Here is a 17,397-nt window from a genome sequence, read left to right as displayed (position 1 = left end):
GCAGGGCCGCCCGGGGGGGGGGGGGCAAGAGGGGCAATTTGCCCCGGGCCCTGGGCCCCGCAGGTGCACCCACGAGAGTTTTTCGGGGGCCCTGGAGCGGGGTCCTTCACTCGCTCCGGGGGGCCCGGAAAACTCTTGCGGGGCCGGGCCCAGGAGCTTCTTCCGCTCCCGGTCTTCGCCGGCGGGGGGTCCTTCCGCTCCGGGGCGGAAGGACCCACCGCCAGCGAATTACCGCCAAAGCGGGACCCACCGCCAAAGTTCAGCTCAGTCTTCGGTGGTAATTCGGCGGCGGGGGGCCCTTCCGTTCCGGGACCCGCCGCCAAAGTGCCCCGAAGACCCGCGGCGGGGGCCCCCCGCCGCCGAATTACCGCCGAACACCCGGCTGCGCTTCGGCGGCGGGTCCCGCTTCGGCGGTAATTTGGTGGTGGGGAGGCCCCCGCCGCGGGTCTTCGGGGCGCTTCAGCGGCGGGTCCCGGAATGGAAGGGCCCCCAGCTGCCGAAGACCCAGGCCCCCGGAATCCTCTGGGCGGCCCTGCTAGTAGGTGGTAACTCTGCCCAGTGTCCTGTCCCCAGCTGTGGCTGATCCCTGATGCTGCAGAGGAAGGCAGGGAAAAAAAACCCAGAAGCCATCTGGCCAGTTTTGCATTGTGGGGGGCAGGGGGGGAACTCTTCCTGACCGCTACAGATGCTCCCCTGCCACCCTGAAGCATGTGATTGGCTCAGAACCAATCATATGACAGCAGAGCACGTGGAGGACAATGCAGGCCACCTTGCTCTCTGCAAGGCCTGTGATGGAAGGTCAGGACCAAGGCTCTGCTATCCCCGCCTTTCCTGGCCTGCGCATTGCAGAGCCCTTAAACTTTTCCCTCTCTGGGAGCTGTTCGGAGAAGAGATTCTTGTGACTGGCCCGGTTGCATGCCTAGTGCCATGCCAGATGCTCTGGCTTCACATCACAGAGATTCTCCTTCTTTTCCACAGAGCTCTAGTTACTGGGGCTGTGGGCAGGAAATTCATTTCCTTGCCTGCCCAGCATTTTCCCAGGGTGTTCCGAAGGGGTGAAGAATTCGTCTGCCTGGACCGCTGGGGGATGCCCAGCTTTCACAGTCCCTTGCCACAGCCTCCCTCCAGCCATTAATTATTTAATCCTGTAAAGAATTTGCTGTGAGACAGGCTCAGCGGGTGGGAGTCACCCAGCATTGCACCGCTTGGCCATCAGGTGGCGGCAAAATGCCAACAGGTTTTGTGTGTGTGTGTATGTGTGTGTGCGCGCAAGTGAACATAATGGCACAACATATGCCCTGTACAAACGGGCTGAGGGCTTAATCCGCCAGCAGAACGAGGGGTTTAAGGCCGTGTGCTTTAAACCAACCGACTGTGCGAAAATCCACAGCTAGGAAATACGGATCAATGGGCAGGATCGTCCCCCTTGCCCCCTCCCGCCTTGTTTCCAGCTGATGCCACCTCTCATCACAGTCCCTCCGAATACCTGCCCCCACCCCCACAAACAATGCCAGTCTGGTGACCTCACCCCTCACTAGCCTCTCCTCTCCCTGTCCCATTTTCTAATTAATTGTAAGGATTGTTGGCAATTAATCATCTTTTCTTAACGAGATTACAGGATTAGCAAGGGGCCACCTGCCCTTCCCCCCACCCCAAACACACCAGCCGCTTGGACAGCGGGCATAAAATTGGACATGTGCCAAGACACCAGGGTGAGGGGTGTTGTGGGGCAGGGGCCATAAGGAATCCGCCATCCACCTCTAGACTCCCATGCTGGGATCTCTGGGTGGTCGGTGGAATCCAAATTTCAGACCATCCCAAAATTTTGAAAGATCCCCCCATGAGGAAAATGGGGTCCTGCCACCCCATCTTGCCCCTCTTCACACACACCCCCACTCTCTGTCCTGTAACTTAACCCTGGTCCTGTCACCGAAATGAGGCCTGCTGGTTTGGTGAAGCCAACCCTGAGGTACTTCCCCCCAGCACTGCTCTAGGCCTGCTCTGGGGGGCACCATGACCTTGGCTGGGGTATTGGCCTCCATCTTTCATCCATCTGAAGGGACTAGAGAGCTTTCAAAAATCCAAATTCAATACTTCCCAGAGAACTGAGCATGGACAATGATGCTGGTGCTGGGAATGAAGGGGTCCCCCATGGGGTGAGCCTGTCTCTGTGTCCCCCACCACACACAGCCCCACGCAACTGTAAGACCTACTCATCAAGGTGGGTGGGGATGGGAGATGGAGCCTTTCTCCTCCAGGGGGCAATGGCTGTAATCCAGCCCTGGGGTGGGGGCACTGGCTGGCTCAGGGGATGGTGAATGGGACACAGACCCTTTCTTCTATTTTCTCCGGCCCCAGGGCAGGGAGAGGAGTGAAAGCCATTCCTGTCTCCATCGTCTATGAAGATTTGGGGTGAACTACATTTTGCCACGTCCTTTAACCAGCTGCCATGTTCTATAGAGAAGCAGCCTGTTAGAATGGGCCATGGAGACCGACTGGCCTGCACCCCAAATAGACAGGGCATAGATAGATAGATAGATAGATAGATAGATAGATAGATGGGGTGTATGGGGATAGATAGATAGATAGATAGATAGATAGATAGATAGATAGATAGATAGATAGATAGATAGAGGGGGGGTGTGGGGATAGATAGATAGATAGATAGATAGATAGATGGGGTGTATGGGGATAGATAGATAGATAGATGATGGGGTGTATGGGGATAGATAGATAGATAGATAGATAGATAGATAGATAGATAGATAGATAGATAGATAGATGGGGTGTATGGGGATAGACGGACAGAGCCGAGGGGGTGTCTGGGGTTAGCTAGGTCCTTAGCTTGCCAGTCCCCAGGCTTTTCACCCCAGCGAGGGAAGGAGGCCACAGGGCAATGCCCAGAGGAAGGCGAGCAGGCCCAGCTATGCAGCCCCCATCCCCTCCCTCCCACACTGCCAACATGTCAGCAGGGAATGAACGCAGCAGAAACAGATGGTACTTTTGTGACCCCTGCAGGGGATAATGGTGCCGCGGCTGGGAGTGGAGGGGGAGGGGGGCCAGGATTAATAGACTATGCAGGAATGTCCAAACCACACTTTTAATGAACTCAGATCAAGATTTAATGAAGCACGACGTGGCAGTACAATCGGGGTCCCCGACCCCGCGGAGGGGGGCAGAGGTCGTCATGGTGAGAGCGGGCCCCCCCGCCCGCCTCGCCTCACAGGGACAAAAGTGGGAGGAGGGGCTGGCACTTGGTTATATAGTAAACCAACTGCCAGGATAGCTAGCTAGCTAGCTAGAGAGGGTGTCTGGGGATAGATAGATAGATAGATAGATGTGCCTGGAGATAATAGCTAGCTAGTTGGGTGAGGGGGAGTTCCCCCCGCCCCTCCCAGACACAGATATCCAGGTGGGCAGGGGCAGCCCTGGGGGCTCTGGAGCCCTGCGAAGTGCTCCTGAGAAGTTAAAGTCCCAGCAGCCCAGCCTAAGGGCCTAGGGTTTGGGGCTGGTCTCAGCCTGCCCTCTTCCCCCTCCCCCCTCCAACAGGAGAGATGCTTTGTAATGGCAGAGGTTTGTGTCCTGCTCACAGCTGCTGTCCAGCCTCTGCCCAAGGCTGAAATTCCCCATCCTGCTCTGGGCAACTGTGTCAAATTCACAGATGGGGAAACTGAGGCACAGCTTTAGGCAGTGGGTTCTACAAGGTTACAGCTGAGAACAGACCCCTGGAGTCCTGGCTTCCAGCTCCTCTGCTCTAATCACTAGACCCCACTCCCCTCCCAGAGCTGGGGATAGAACTCAGGAGTCCTGATTCCCAGCCCTCCCTGCTATAACCCACTCGGCCCACTGTCTGTGGCAGGTACATTGGCCTGTAACTGAAATGGGCAGCTCGTGAGGTAGCTCCTGAAGGAGGAATGGGGGGTTAGGGGACAGGGCCTGGCATGGAGAATGGAGGGGAAGCCTGTTGCAAAGCCCAGCACCCCGGCCTCCTCCCTCCAACACCCAGGATGTGCCCCTCATCACTCTGCCTATGGGAGCTCGGAGCCTGGATCCCTGGGTTCTGCCTCTGCCCCCACCGCCAACCCGGCTGTGGGAGGGGAGTGGTGTCTAGTGGTTAGAGCATGAGGGGCTGGGAGCCAGGAGCCCTGAGTTCTGCCTTGGCTTTGGGAGGGGAGTGGGGTCTGGTGGTTAGAGCAAGGGGGCGCTGACAGCCAGGACTTCTGGGAACTGTTCTCTGATACCAAGTTTCCCCTGTGAGTTGAAGGAGGCTGTGGGGATCACATCAGCATCCATGTTGCCCTGCTGGGGGGCAAAGGGTAGGACTCCCCACAGTCAGGGCAGGCTCAGTGCCCGTTGTGGACACAAGGCCCACGATGGCCGCGGAGGCCTAGCCCCATCTGGAGGCCTCTGCGGCCCTTGGCGAGGGCAGACGACTACCAGCCCGTCCCCACATGGGGAGCAGATGGCCGCCACACCGTCCATCACCGCCTGTCAGCCCCTGAATGGCAACAGGGCACCACAGGCAGGGCAGGCCAAGGTAGCGGGGGGAGGCGATGGGGGACAGGGTACCCAGTGAGCTGGGGGAGCAGGGAGTCTTGGGGGTGCAGTGGGGGGGGGAGCACAGTGGAAGCAGGTTATATGGAGATATATGGGGCTCTGTGTATGTGGGGGGAGTGGGAGCAGGGTAAATGGGGGATATAAAAGGGTGTCATAAGGAGGAGGGAGAAAACTTGCTCATCTTAGCTTCTAAGGATCGAACAAGAAGCAATGGGCTTAAACTGTAGCAAGGGAGGTTTAGGTTGGACATTAGAAAAAAGTTCCTAACTGTCAGGGTGGTTAAACACTGGAATAAACTGCCTAGGGAGGTTGTGGAATCTCCATCTCTGGAGATATTTAAGAGTAGGTTAGATAAATGTCTGTCAGGGATGGTCTAGACAGTATTTGGTCCTGCCATGAGGGCAGGGGACTGGACTCGATGACCTCTCGAGGTCCCTGCCAGTCCTAGAGTCTATGAATAATGGGGCTGTGTATATTGAATTGTGGTACACTTGGGACAAGGTATATGGAAATATAATATATTGGGGGGCACTGGGGGCAGGGTACGTGGGAGATATAATGGGGCTGTGTATATTGGGTACAGTTGGGGCAGGGTATATGGAGATATAATGAGGCTGTGTATATTGAGGGACAGGGTACATGGGGGATATAATAAGGTTCTGTATATTGGGGTGCAGTGGGGGCAGGGCACAGTGGGGGAGGGTACATTGGGGATATAATGAGGCTGTGTATATTGGGGGACAGTGGGGGCAGGGTACATGGGGATATAATGTGGCTGTCTATAGGGGGCAGAGTGCAGGGTAGAGGAGGGAAGAAGGATATATAGTGGTGCAGTGGGAGGCAGTGTATACAGGGGTGCACTCTGGGACAAGGTTCCAGCTAGGGATCAATCTCCTATCAACCACAAGCTGTAACACCAGTCCCCCATCCCCCACTGCATACGGATGCCCCCCTTGTTCCCTGCACTCCAACTACTAACCCCACCCCCCATCACCGCCCCGAGGGTCTCCCATCCAACCCACAGCCAGGCACGCTGTCCCCAGGCGGATCACAGAAGGTGCTTTAATTAGCCCCATCACCAGGCGCTGTTTATTTTCCACAGGTTGTGCTCCCCCTGGAGCTGGTGCCCGGGCCACAGCCTTGGCTCCATGATTGGCACGAAGCCAGCCTCCCACCGGAGGTAATTACCCTCCGCGCTCTGCCCCGCTTTCTTCCATGATCTCACCCCACAGTCCCCCCGGGCACGTGCTTGGAAAAAAGCTACCAAGAGACATGATGCTGTGGCCTGTTAACTCCAATCTCCAGGCCACATCTGCAGGCTGATGCCCTCACCCCCACCCCACACACACACACGTGTGCACTGGGGTTGTGCTCAGGTACGGGATTCTCCTTCACTTCCTGCCCTAGCTGTGCGGTTGTCCCCCAGCTGTCCTGTTCCAGAGGTGGTGGCATCTCAGTGCTGGGCAGGGCCACCTGGGGGGGGCAAGTGGGGCAATTTGCCCCAGGCCCCGGGCCCTGCAGGGGCCCCCACGAGACTTTTTTGGGGCCCCTGGAGCGGGGTCCTTCACTTGCTCTGGGGGCCCCGGAAAACTCTTGTGGGGCCCCAGCCCCCGGAGCTTCTTCTGCTCCGGGTCTTCGGCAGCAATTCGGCAGCGGGGGGTCCTTCCGCTCTGGGACCTGCCGCATAAGTGACCCGAAGACCCACGGCAGGGAGTCCTTCCGCCCCGGGACCCGCCGCCGAAGTGCCGGGTCTTCGACGGCGATTCGGCGTTAGGGGACCCCCCGCCACCGAACACCCCAGGCCCCCTGAATCCCTGGGCGGCCCTGGTGCTGGGCAAGTGAGGGTCAAAGGCGAGGGAAACCTTCTGGGGTGGGGAAGGAGCTTTCTCCCCTTAGTCCATTCAGCCCTTACCTTCCTGCTGAGGGGCTCAGTTTAGTACCAGCTGGGCCCTTTTCATGAATCAAACTGGGGTGTGAGAACTCACTGACCCATTACAGGGCCCCACAACAAACAGGAACCCTCCCAAGTGCTGGGAAGAACCATTGCCTAAGGGTCAAAACACATCAAGGCATAGATAGAACCCAGGAGTCCTGGCTCCCAGCCCCCCTGTTCTAACCCACCAGACCCCACTCCTCTCCCAGAGCTAGGGAGAGAACCTAGGAGTCCTGGCTCCCAGCCCCCCTGCTCCAACCCACCCTCCCCTCCCAGAGCCAGGGAGAGAACCTAGGAGTCCTGGCTCCCAGCCCCCCACTCTGGGCAGGGGCTGGGGATTGGCGGGACTGCCGGGCAGCTGGGGGACGTGGAACTGGGTGGGAGTGCAGCCACATGTTGCCAGGACTTGGGGGGGTCCCTTGGCCTTTTCACACTCCTCCCTTAGGGACTTTGTCCCCCTCCTCCATCGCCCTCCCTCAATAGGGCTGCAGCAGGCCCCGTTCCCACAAGGTCCCGTTACCCGGGTGACGGGCCCTGCTGAGCCTGGGAAGCCCGACAGCTTTTCCTGACGCCCACACCAATTGATGGGCCACTCACCATTCAGATGTGGGGGGGTGAGGGGCAGGTGTTGGGGGAGCAGTGCCCACCCCCCCGTACTGTGAGCCGATGACACTGGCAAAGGATTGGGACCCATGGTGATCTCTTAGGAAGAGTTTGTGCCATCAGGACTCCTGGGCTCCATCCCCACCTCGGAGAGTGGGGGGAGGGAGAGCTGGGAGCTGGGATGCCTGGGTTCTCTCCCTAACTCTGGCAGGGAAGTGGGGTGCAGTGGTTAGACTCAAGGATGTGGGAATTGTATATTGGAGTTCTGCCTCCCAGAGCTCTGGTGTGGCTGGGCCCTGCCCCCAGTCCCAGTGATTTCCCCTCCCCCACTCCATACAGATGCCAATTTTTTTTTCTGTTTAATCCCCAAATCTTCAGAATATTCTTTCCAAATCCTCTTGGGACAGATTCCAACGGCGGCTCGCTGGGTGTCTCCAAGCTACACCCCCACTCACAGCACTCTGCGACAGTCCTCTGGACACACCCAGAGCCAGACACAGTCCCGCTCACCAGGGCCGCCCGGGGGGGGCAAGAGGGGCAATTTGCCCCAGGCCCACGGGGGCCCCCACCAGAGTTTTTCGGGGGCCCTGGAGCGGGGTCCCTCACTCGCTCCGGGGGGCCCGGCAAACTCTTGTGCGGCCTGGCGCAGGAGCTTCTGCCGCTCCCAGTCTTCGCTGGTGGGGGGTCCTTCTGGAAGGACCCCCCACTGGCGAATTACCGCCGAAGATGGAGCGGGACCCGCCGCCGAAGCGCAGCCCGGTCTTCGGCGGTAATTCGGCGGCGGGGGGGCCCTTCCCTTCCGGGACCCGCCGCCGAAGTGCCCCGAAGACCCGCAGCGGGGCCCCCTCCGCTGAATTACCGCCGAAGACCGGGGTGCGCTTCGGCGGCGGGTCCCGCTTTGGCGGTAATTCGGCGCACTTCGGGGCACTTCGGCGGCGGGTCCAGGAACGGAAGGGCCCCCCGCCGCCGAAGACCCCGGGCCCCCGGAATCCTCCGGGCGGCCCTGCCGCTCACTGACCCCAGAGATACAGCAACACCAACTCACACACTAGGGCATGGTACATGCAGAGCTGCACAAACATGCTGAAACACACATGAACATGCAGGTACACACACAACTATATGCACTGCACAAACACGCCGAAACAGAGGTGGGGGGCTTAAATCTGTCTAGCAAAGAAAACACAAACCAGCAGAAATCCCCTTAAATCTTCCCACTCCACACACTCCCCAACACAATCTGCTTCCCATTCACCCTCATTACCCGGGGACTGGCAGGGCAGGCATGTGCCCACAGCATGGCCTAGCACAGAGAGTCGGGGGGGGGGGGGGCTGGGATCCAGGACTACTGGGCAGGGCCGCCCAGAGGATTCAGGGGGCCCGGCGTCTTCGGCAGCGGAGGACCCCCGCCACCGAATTGTCATTGAAGACCTGGCACTTTGGCGGTGGGTCCCGGGGCGGAAGGACCCCCCCCCACTGTGGGTCTTCGGGGCACTTTGGCGGCGGGTCCCAGAAGGACCCCCCCGCTGCCGAATTGCCACTGAAGACCTGGAGCAAGTGAAGGACCCTGCTCCAGGGGCCCTGAAAAACTCTCGTGGGGGCCCCTGCAGGGCCCAGGGCCTGGGGCAAATTGCCCCACTTGCCCCCCTCCCCTCTGGGTGGCCCTGCTCCTGGGTTCTATCCCCAGCTCTGGGGGTGGGAATAGGGGCTAGTGGGTTTGTTTCCCAGCTCTGGGAGGGGAGTGAGATTTAGTGATTAGAGCTGGGAGCCAGGACTCCTGAGTCCTATCCCCGGCCCTGGGAAGGGAGTGGGGACTAGTGATTAAAGTGAAAGGGGGCAGTCAGGAGTTCTGGGGGGTCTAGTGCTTAGAGGCGGGGGGCTGGGACATAGGATGTCTGGATTCTATCCCACTGTGTGGAGTTAGTCAACTCCATGAGGTCTCAGGTTCCCCCATTTGCCCTATTGCACAAACTCCCAAGAGATCATTGGGAACAGATGTGGGGAGAGGTGGCACTCCCAGCCCCATGGCTTTTCCACTCATGTGAGTGCAAGACTCCCCAGGGGGCAGGGTCATGAGCTCTGTCAGCTGGTGCTAACCTGCCCAGGCAGGGAGAGGGAGCATGAGGGTAAGCAGCGGGGAAAGGCTAAGAAAGAACAGGGGCAACCAGAGAAAGAGGGTGGAACCAAGGAAGGGGAGCAGGCCAGGCTGGGGGTGGGGAAGATGGAGCTGTTTGGGCCAGGAATTTGGGGACTGGGGGCTGAGGATCTAGCCAAGCTGAGGGGGCAGCAGGCTGTGCCTGGTGAGGAGCTGGCAGGAAGCCGGGGGTTGCGTCAGGTTGTTGTGCAGTGGCTGCCCCCTGGGATTCCCAGTTCCTATTCTTAGGCCTCCTTGCTGGTGGCCCCGGGGGTGGCAAGGGGAGCAACCAGCTCCGGTTGTGCTCACACAGCACCCAACACTACACACAAAAACAGCGCACACACCAACTGCAACACAGAAATGACACCCAGAATGTGCACACGTTCTGCATCTGCACCCACATACAGACACACACACATCCTGCTATGCACAGCAACACCACTGCACAAACACAACCCTCATTGCACACACACCGGGTCACAGCCCTCCTGGGGTTGTGGAGGTGCATGGGTTGTGTGCCCACTTTCCCCTTTACTATCTTGTGAGCTGGCTTGATTCATGCATGTATGCACTGTGTTGTGTAACACACCTACCTACCTACCTACCCCCCCCCAACATCCCATATCCCCTAATGCCCTTCTCATGCCGCTGGGGGGGGACACTCTGTTTGGGCTGAGGGGCTCCCCCTCCCCCCACTCAGCAGCAGATGACCCAGGCTTTGTGTGTGTGATCTTTTTTATTAATGAGAGCACCCTCTCCACCAATCAGTGCACACCCTGGGCGGGGCCTGCCGGCTGCTGGCCTCAATGAGTCGCTATCCCCAGAGCTGAAGGACTCCAGAGCATCATCAGCCTGGCTGTGCAGTGCGGTGCGGGTTCTCGGGATCGAGAGAGAACCCAGGAGTCCTGGCTCCCAGCTCCCCCAACTACTAGTCCCCCGTTCTCTCCCAGAGCTCGGGATAGAACCCAGGAGTCCTGACTCCCAGCTCCTCCAACTACTAGACCCCCATCCCCTCCCAGAGCTCGGGATAGAACCCAGGAGTCCTGGCTTCCAGCTCCCCCAAACACTAGACCCCCGTCCCCTCCCGGAGCTTGGGATAGAACCCAGGACTCCTGGCTCCCAGCCCCCCACACACTAACCACTAGACTTCCCTCCTCTTCCCTCCCTGAGTTGGGATAGAACCCAGGAGTCCTGACCACCACCCTCCCCCGGTGGGTGTAGAGGAATCTAGAGCAGAGCTGCAGTGTGGATTTACCGATCCCCATCCCAGTGCCAGCAGTGGACCGGAACGGGAGCTGGATCCCTGAAGGGCTTCCCAACCCAGCACGGAGATGTCAGCCCTGCTCCCCTGCATCCTGGCCCTGAGCTGCCTCGCCCACATAGGTAGGAGCTGGGGGGATGGGGACCTGGGCTTGTGGGGTGTGGATCAGTTGGGTCCCCCCGGGGCCATATCCTCCACTAACCCCAAAGTGGGCTGAGCAATGGCTGGTTTTGGAGGGGTCTTCTTAGCCTTCCTTCCCGGGACTCTGCACAGACACCACTGGCTACAGTGGTGGGCTGGGAGCCAGGACTCCTGGGTTCTTTCCCTGGCTCTGGGAGGGGAGAGGAGTGGGGTCTGGGAGCCAGGACTCCTGGGTTCTCTCCCCAGCTCTGCTACTGGCATCCTGACCTTGAGCGAGCTCCTCTGGCCTTTGCTATTCAGGATGATGGTGCCAAGCTGTGTATTTTGTGTGTGTGGGGGGGTATATGTGTGTGGGGGGGGGGAGTAAATGCAGTAAGCCCGGGGGGAGATAATTATCCTGCTCCCCAGTGCCTGTCTCGCCCCTTCAGGATCTTACTGGGAAGGGGCCCCAATGAGTGCCCATAGTGGGGTGCTGTGATACAGCCCCATGGGGGGAGAAGGGTAGCAGGCAGTGGGGAGCTGCACCCCATGGGGCACTCCGGGGAAAGAACCAGATGAGTCCTGCGAGTCTGCAATTTCCGGGATCATCCCCTACAGACTTCCCAAGGAGGTGGTTGCTGGGTTCTGTCCCAGCTCTGGGCAGGGAGTGGGGGCTAGTGGGTGGAGGGGAAGGGCTGGGAGCCAGGACTCCTGGGTTCCATTGCTAAATCTGCCTCAGTTTCCCCTTCTGGAGGCCCAGAGCATGGTGGGCTATTGGATCCTAGGCTCCGGCAGGGAGACAGAGGGGGATGGGGGAGAGCAAAATCTCAGCTCCATTTCCCCCCTCCCCCCACCCTTTCAGTGTGTCTGTCAGATCCTCTCCTCCTGCGCTGACAGGGAAAGGAGCAGAGCTGCCCTGGGGCAGGTGCGGAGGTGCCCAGGCACGGCTGGGTGCCAGTCGCCCCCAGGGTGTGTGTGTGTGTTGGGGGGGCGGGTTCTGGAGGTGTCAGGGGAGCCTAGCCCAGCTCACACTTACACGCCTGGCTGGGCTGCTGGGCCCCCCAGCTATGAATTCCCTTTACGGAAACATTAATGAATTCTGAGCGGTTCGGGGCAGAGTGTCAGGGGGAGGGGGGCTGGATGGAGCAGGGGGTGTCTTTGCTCTGGGGCATTGTTTTGCATTCAGTTGGCTCAGAGGAGCTGGCAGGGGGCTGGGTGGGGACTGGGGGAGTGGGTTTGGGGTCTGACGGGGAGGGATGGGAGCCCAGGGGCTTATGAGGGAAATCGGGGGGGGGGTTATGGGGCTGGGGGGGATCGGGGTCTGACAGGGGAGGGATGGGAGCCCAGGTGCTAGTGGGGGAAATTGGGGGGTTATGGGGCAGAGGGGGCATCAGGGTCTGACAGGGGAGGGATGGGAGCCCAGGGGCTTATGAGGGAAATTGGGGGCATTATGGGGCTGGGGGGGATCGGGGTCTGACAGGGGAGGGATGGGGCCCAGGGGCTTGTGTGGGAAATCGGGGGGGGTATGGGGATAGGAAGATCAGAGTCTGACAGGGGAGGGATGGGGGCCCAGGTACTTGTGGGGGGGTTTCCAGGGCTGTTGGGGATGGGTTGGAGGGATGGGTCAGGAGAGGGGACTGTAACTGTTCTGTAGCAGCTCTCCATGGGCCCATCCAGCCCCATATCTCCCCCCACCCCAGATCAGACCCATGGACCATGGTACCTGCCCCTCCCCCCTTCCCTGCTGCTCAGGATGTCAAAACCAGGGGCCCTGATGGTCTGGCCATGTGAGCTCAGTAACTAACCCACACTCTGGTGATACTTTCTGTAAGGATCAGGACGCCTGGGTTCCATCCCCTGCTCTGGGAGAGATGTTGGGTTTAGTAGGTTGCAGCAGTGGGGCTGGGAGGCAGGGCTCCTGGGTTCTCTCCCCAGATCTGGGGGGGGGAGCTGAGAGGCAGGGCTCCTGGGTTCTCTTCCCAGAACTGGGGTGGGGGGGCTGGGTGGCAGGGCTCCTGGGTTCTCTCCCCAGATCGGGGGGGGGGGGCTGGTGGGCAGGGCTCCTGGGTTCTCTCCCCAGATCTGGGGGGGGGGGGGGCTGAGAGGCAGGGCTCCTGGGTTCTCTTCCCAGATCTGGGGTGGGGGGGCTGGGAGGCAGGGCTCCTGGGTTCTCTCCCCAGATCTGGGGGGGGGCTGGGAGGCAGGGCTCCTGGGTTCTCTCCCCAGATCTGTGGGGGGGGGGCTGGGAGGCAGGGCTCCTGGGTTGTAGTCCCCAGCTCAGGGGGGCGGGGGGCTGGGAGGCAGGGCTCCTGGGTTCTCTTCCCAGATCTGGGGTGGGGGGGCTGGGAGGCAGGGCTCCTGGGTTCTCTCCCCAGATCTGGGGCTGGGGGGGGGGCGCTGAGAGGCAGGGCTCCTGGGTTCTAGTCCCCAGCTCAGGGAGGGGAGGGAAGTGGGGTGGTTGGGAGCCAGGACTCCTGGGTTCTAATCCCTGGCTCCAGTGGGGGGTTGCCTTTCCTCTGGGCATGGGGGAGGGGCCGGCTTTGCAGACACACATAAAATTAACATCTGTTGGCTGTTTGGAAGTGACCTAATTTCTGGGGGCCAAGCTGGTGCCAGGTGGTGCTGGCAAACCTGCCAGGGGGTGTTGTGCTCATTGCTGGGCATGTGCCCCACAACCCCTGCCATGGGGTGCCCGGCTGGGCATGAGGGGGGTTTCTCATGTCAGTGGGGTGGCCCTGTGCAGCTGCAAGACTCCCCCCTCCCTGCAGTGAAAGGGGGGAGGGGCAGTGGGGAGGAGGGGAGAGAAGGTGCATACACATGGACACCCATCCATTTATCTATCCCCATATCCTGCCCTCTGCACCCCCCACTTTCTCTCTCTCTCCTGCTGCCCCCCCCCTTTAGCCAGTGGGCTGGGTGGGCAATGCTGGGCTGTGTTTTGGGCAGTGGGGGCCAGGTCGGCAGAGGTGTGGGGGGTTCAGGCTGGGAGGCTGGGGGAGTCAGGCTGGAGGACATGGGGGAGGTGCAGGCCATGGGGGGCCAGGCCAGTGAAGGCAGGGGGGCCAGACCAGCATAGGTGGAGGGGTGCTGGCCATGGGGTTAGGGGGTCACAGGCCATGGGGGGCTAGGCTAGTGGAGGCACCAGGCCAGTGGAGGCAGGGGGGGACCAGGCCAGCGTAGGTGGAGAAGTGCTGGGCGGGGTGGGTGTCACAGGCCGTGGGGGGAAAGGCTGGTGGAGATGCCAGGCTGGTGGAGGTGGGGGGGCAGGGCAGGCCAGTGGAGAGGGGTTGCAGGCTGTGGGGCAGGAGGACCAGGCTGAGGAGGCGGGGGGAGTGGCCAGCCCTGCTCTGGGCTGCTGAGGCAGCAGGCATGGGGGTGGCTGGACGGAGGAGGGGGGATGGGCGCTGAATGAGCCCCAGAACAAAGGCATCCATTGTGGGTCCTGGCGGCTCCCGCTCTCACAAGCTGTCTGCCCCAGGGTGGGGCCCCCCATGTTCCTCCCCGCCCCACACCCTCCCACTGCCACTCCCAGCATAACAACACTGGCTTTGTGTGGGCCCTGCATTAACCCCACAGCCCCCCATGGCCTGGCCTCTGTCTGCCTGGCCCTCCACTGCAATCACACGCCTCATCCACCCCTCCCTGCCCCATGAGAGACAAGAGACTGGCCCCAGGGCTAATGGGGGGCACTGGGTGGCTCAGGTGGGTGGGGAATGGGACAGCTTCCTGAGGCTGCCCCCTCTGCCAGTCACTCTCATTATCCCCTTTATGTAGATGGGGGAAACTGAGGCACGGAGCAGCAACAGGACTTGTCCAAGATCACCTGGGCAGCAGTATAGGGGCAGAGCCAGGGACAGAACCCAGGAGTCCTGGCTTCCAGCCCCACCCCGCCCCAGAGCTCACATGGTGGAGTCCATGTTTCCTGACTCGCTGTCCCATGCTCTAACCGCTAACCCACCCTGCCTCTGGCTATTTCCATCCTCGGAGACTCAGTGCTTTCTGCTGGCCCTTTCCCCCATTCTGTCCCCCCCCTTCTGTGCAGGGGGGGTTATTGGGGGCCTAGCCAGGCTGGGATCAGCAGGGCCCCACTTTCTGCACAAAGCTATTTGTTGGAACTGCGCAGCTTCCAGTGCCCCCTCCCCAGAGCCAGGCGCACAATGGGCCCAGATTTCACGCCTGTTAGGAGGCAGGAATCTGAGGCCTCTGTGCAGCTTCCAAGGGGATTTGCTGTTGAGCATGGAAATGCAGCTGAGTATCTCTGAGTGCAGGGGGTGGGAGAACTGACAAGTGGGGAAGGAGGGATGGCAAGAGAACCCAGGCATCCTGACTCCCAATCCTCCCCCTCTCCCTGGCTCTAACCACTAGACATGCTCCCATCCCCAAGCCAGGATAGAACCCAGGTATCCTGACTCCCAGCCCCCCCTCGCTCTAACCACTGGGAATCATTCCCCCTATTTCCAGCTGTGGGCCAAGAGTGGGTTCTAGTGAGGACTCCTGGGTTCTATCCCTGCCTCTGGCAGGGGAGTGGGGTCTGGTGGTTAGAGCAGGGGGGGCTGGGAGCAAGGACTCCTGGGTTCTCTCCCCAGCTCTGGGAGAAGAGTGGGGTGCTGTAGTAGGGGTCTTCCCCAGGGTGCCATGTATCTTTTCCCCCAGGCCAGGAGTGGGGGCATGGGACCAGCCCAGTGAGCTGAGCGCTGGTTAGCAGGTGTGTCAGGATGTGAGCGTCAGCCCGGTGCACTGCAGCTGTTGCTGCAAGTCTGCGTCATGGGGTGTGAATGTTCTCAGGGAGCCTGGAGGTGAGTCCAGGTGGTCATCCCTGGACTGTGTGTGTCTGTGTGTGAGACCCTATGCCCCAGCACCAGTGTGAGTCTGTGCATGGTTGTGTCCATGCGGGGGGAGGGGGGTGAGCCTGTTTGTGTGTGTCAGGGTGTGCGGGGGTGTCAGGAGGCGTGAATCTGGGTCAGGGTGTGCGTGATCCCTTGTGTATGTGTAAATCTGGCAATGTCACCGAGTGTGTCTCAGTCAGCGTGTGATGCGGAGCGGGTCAGAGTCAGTGTCACTGGCTATAGAGGAGAGAGGTGTGTTCGTGTATCAAGCCAAAGCTGTGTGTGTCAGTGAGCAGTGTGTGTATGGGTATCAGAGCTCTGTGTGTGTGTGTGTCTGTCACAGCTGTGTGTGTGCGTCTCCGTGTGTGTGTTACATCTGTGTGTGTGCGTACATAGCCCCCTCTGCCCTCCCCTGATGACCAGCGTACACCCAGCCCAGCCCCCCCCCCACCCGCTGGGCATTGCAAGTGGGTGAGAATTTAGTGCCCATCTGTCCCTGCTTCGTGGCTGGTGTCCATCGCCTGACACTGTGCATGGGGGGGGGGAATCCCTCATGCATCTCCCCACCCCACAGAAATCCCATTAACTTTCCTGTAATTTCAGAGCCAGAATCTAATTAGCATGTGTGTATTTGTGCGTGTGGGGGGGGGGGGAGGATTCAGTATCAGTGAAGCCAAAACCAGTCAAGGGGTGAAATTAACAAGGGGGGCTGGAAATTAACCAGGACATCCTCCTCCCCAATTCTGCAGGGGGTTATGACCTGCTTCCCACCCATCGCTCTTCCCTGCCTGCCCCTGGAAACCCGCTGCGTGCCCGGACGCCTGGGTTCTATCCCCAGCTCTGGGAGGGAGTGGGGTCTAGTGAGTTAGAGCAGGGGAGCTGGGAGCCAGGACTCCTGGGTTCTATCCCTTGCTCTGGAGAGCTAGGAGTCAGGATGGGCAGAGGGATAGCTCAGTGGTTTGAGCATTAGCCTGCTAAACCCAAGGTTATGAGTTCAATTCTTGAGGGGCCATTTAGGGATCTGGGGCAAAAAGCTGTCTGGGGACTGGTCCTGCTTTGAGTAGGGGGTTGGACTAGATACCTCCTGAGGTCCCTTCCAACCCTGATAGTCTGTGACTCCTGGGGTCTGGCCCAGGCAGTGGGGTGTAATGGGTTAGAGCTGGGACTCCTGGATCCCCTGTGCTGCACAAAGCCTGGCATATGTGCTTCTGTCTCGCTCCCTCCTGACCCTCCTCAGAGGATTATCCCCTTATTCAGATCCTGGTTTATTGGGTAAACTTGGAAACAATCGGGACAAAGGGCGGTGTTATTGGATTGGAATTAAGAAGGGTTTAGCCAGGAGATCAGAGCCGAGGAATCTCAGTGGCGCAGAAAGGAACTTTCACCCTTCAGCCTCTGGGCTCCTTCCCCGCAGTAAATGGAGCAGTTCCTGCCCCAGGGGGGCTGGGGCATAGAAGGCTGGCGGGGGTGGGGGTGTCTCAGGCAAGGCCAAGGGGGAATGGGGTAGTGGGGAGAGTCTGCAGGGCAATCGGGGGGCAGAATTAGGTGGGGGGAGGGTGTATCTACCAGGGCTGTCCTTAGGCATTCACGGCTGCACAGGGTATCCGAGAATTTGCGGCACCACTGGGACAGCAGGTCAGGGCGGGTCGGCTCCCGCACACCCAGCGTGCGCTGCAGTCTCCTTAGGCAGGGGCCGTATTCAATGAGCCGAATGCGCTGGTACTGCGCATTGTGCCCGAGGGAGAGGGTCCAGGGTGGGGAACCGTGACTCTGCTTTGCTACCTTGTCCCTTCCCCCCGGGGCTGCCGCAGCGTCTGCTGTGTAGGAAGCTCAGTGTGTGTCAGCAATGGGGGGTGGTTCTTCTGGGGGGTCCGCAGGTGGGGGTGGTGGCTGTGCCCCAAGTCAGGCATGGGGCACCAGTTAAATAATACTGCGTAGGGCCCCATAAATCCTAAGAATG

General features: G+C 60.1%; 1 protein-coding gene across 2 annotated transcripts in view; it reads left to right on the top strand.

Annotated features, from left to right (window-relative positions):
* Positions 1–5,656: 5,656 nt before the first annotated feature.
* Positions 5,657–17,397, top strand: part of KIRREL2 (kirre like nephrin family adhesion molecule 2) — a 28,026-nt gene continuing 16,285 nt past the window's right edge. For both annotated transcript variants that reach the window (XM_044990672.1, XM_044990671.1), the window contains exons 1-2: positions 5,657–5,737; positions 10,401–10,613. In XM_044990672.1, the coding sequence (XP_044846607.1) occupies positions 10,562–10,613 (52 nt within the window). In that variant the 5' untranslated portion in view covers positions 5,657–5,737; positions 10,401–10,561. The remainder of the gene's footprint in view (positions 5,738–10,400; positions 10,614–17,397) is intronic.

The sequence above is a fragment of the Mauremys mutica genome, chromosome 17 (genome assembly GCF_020497125.1).
Source record: "Mauremys mutica isolate MM-2020 ecotype Southern chromosome 17, ASM2049712v1, whole genome shotgun sequence".
NCBI classification, from domain to species: Eukaryota; Metazoa; Chordata; order Testudines; family Geoemydidae; genus Mauremys; species Mauremys mutica.
The sequence above is the reverse complement of the archived record's forward strand: the minus strand, read 5'-3'. Positions and strand labels throughout refer to the sequence as shown.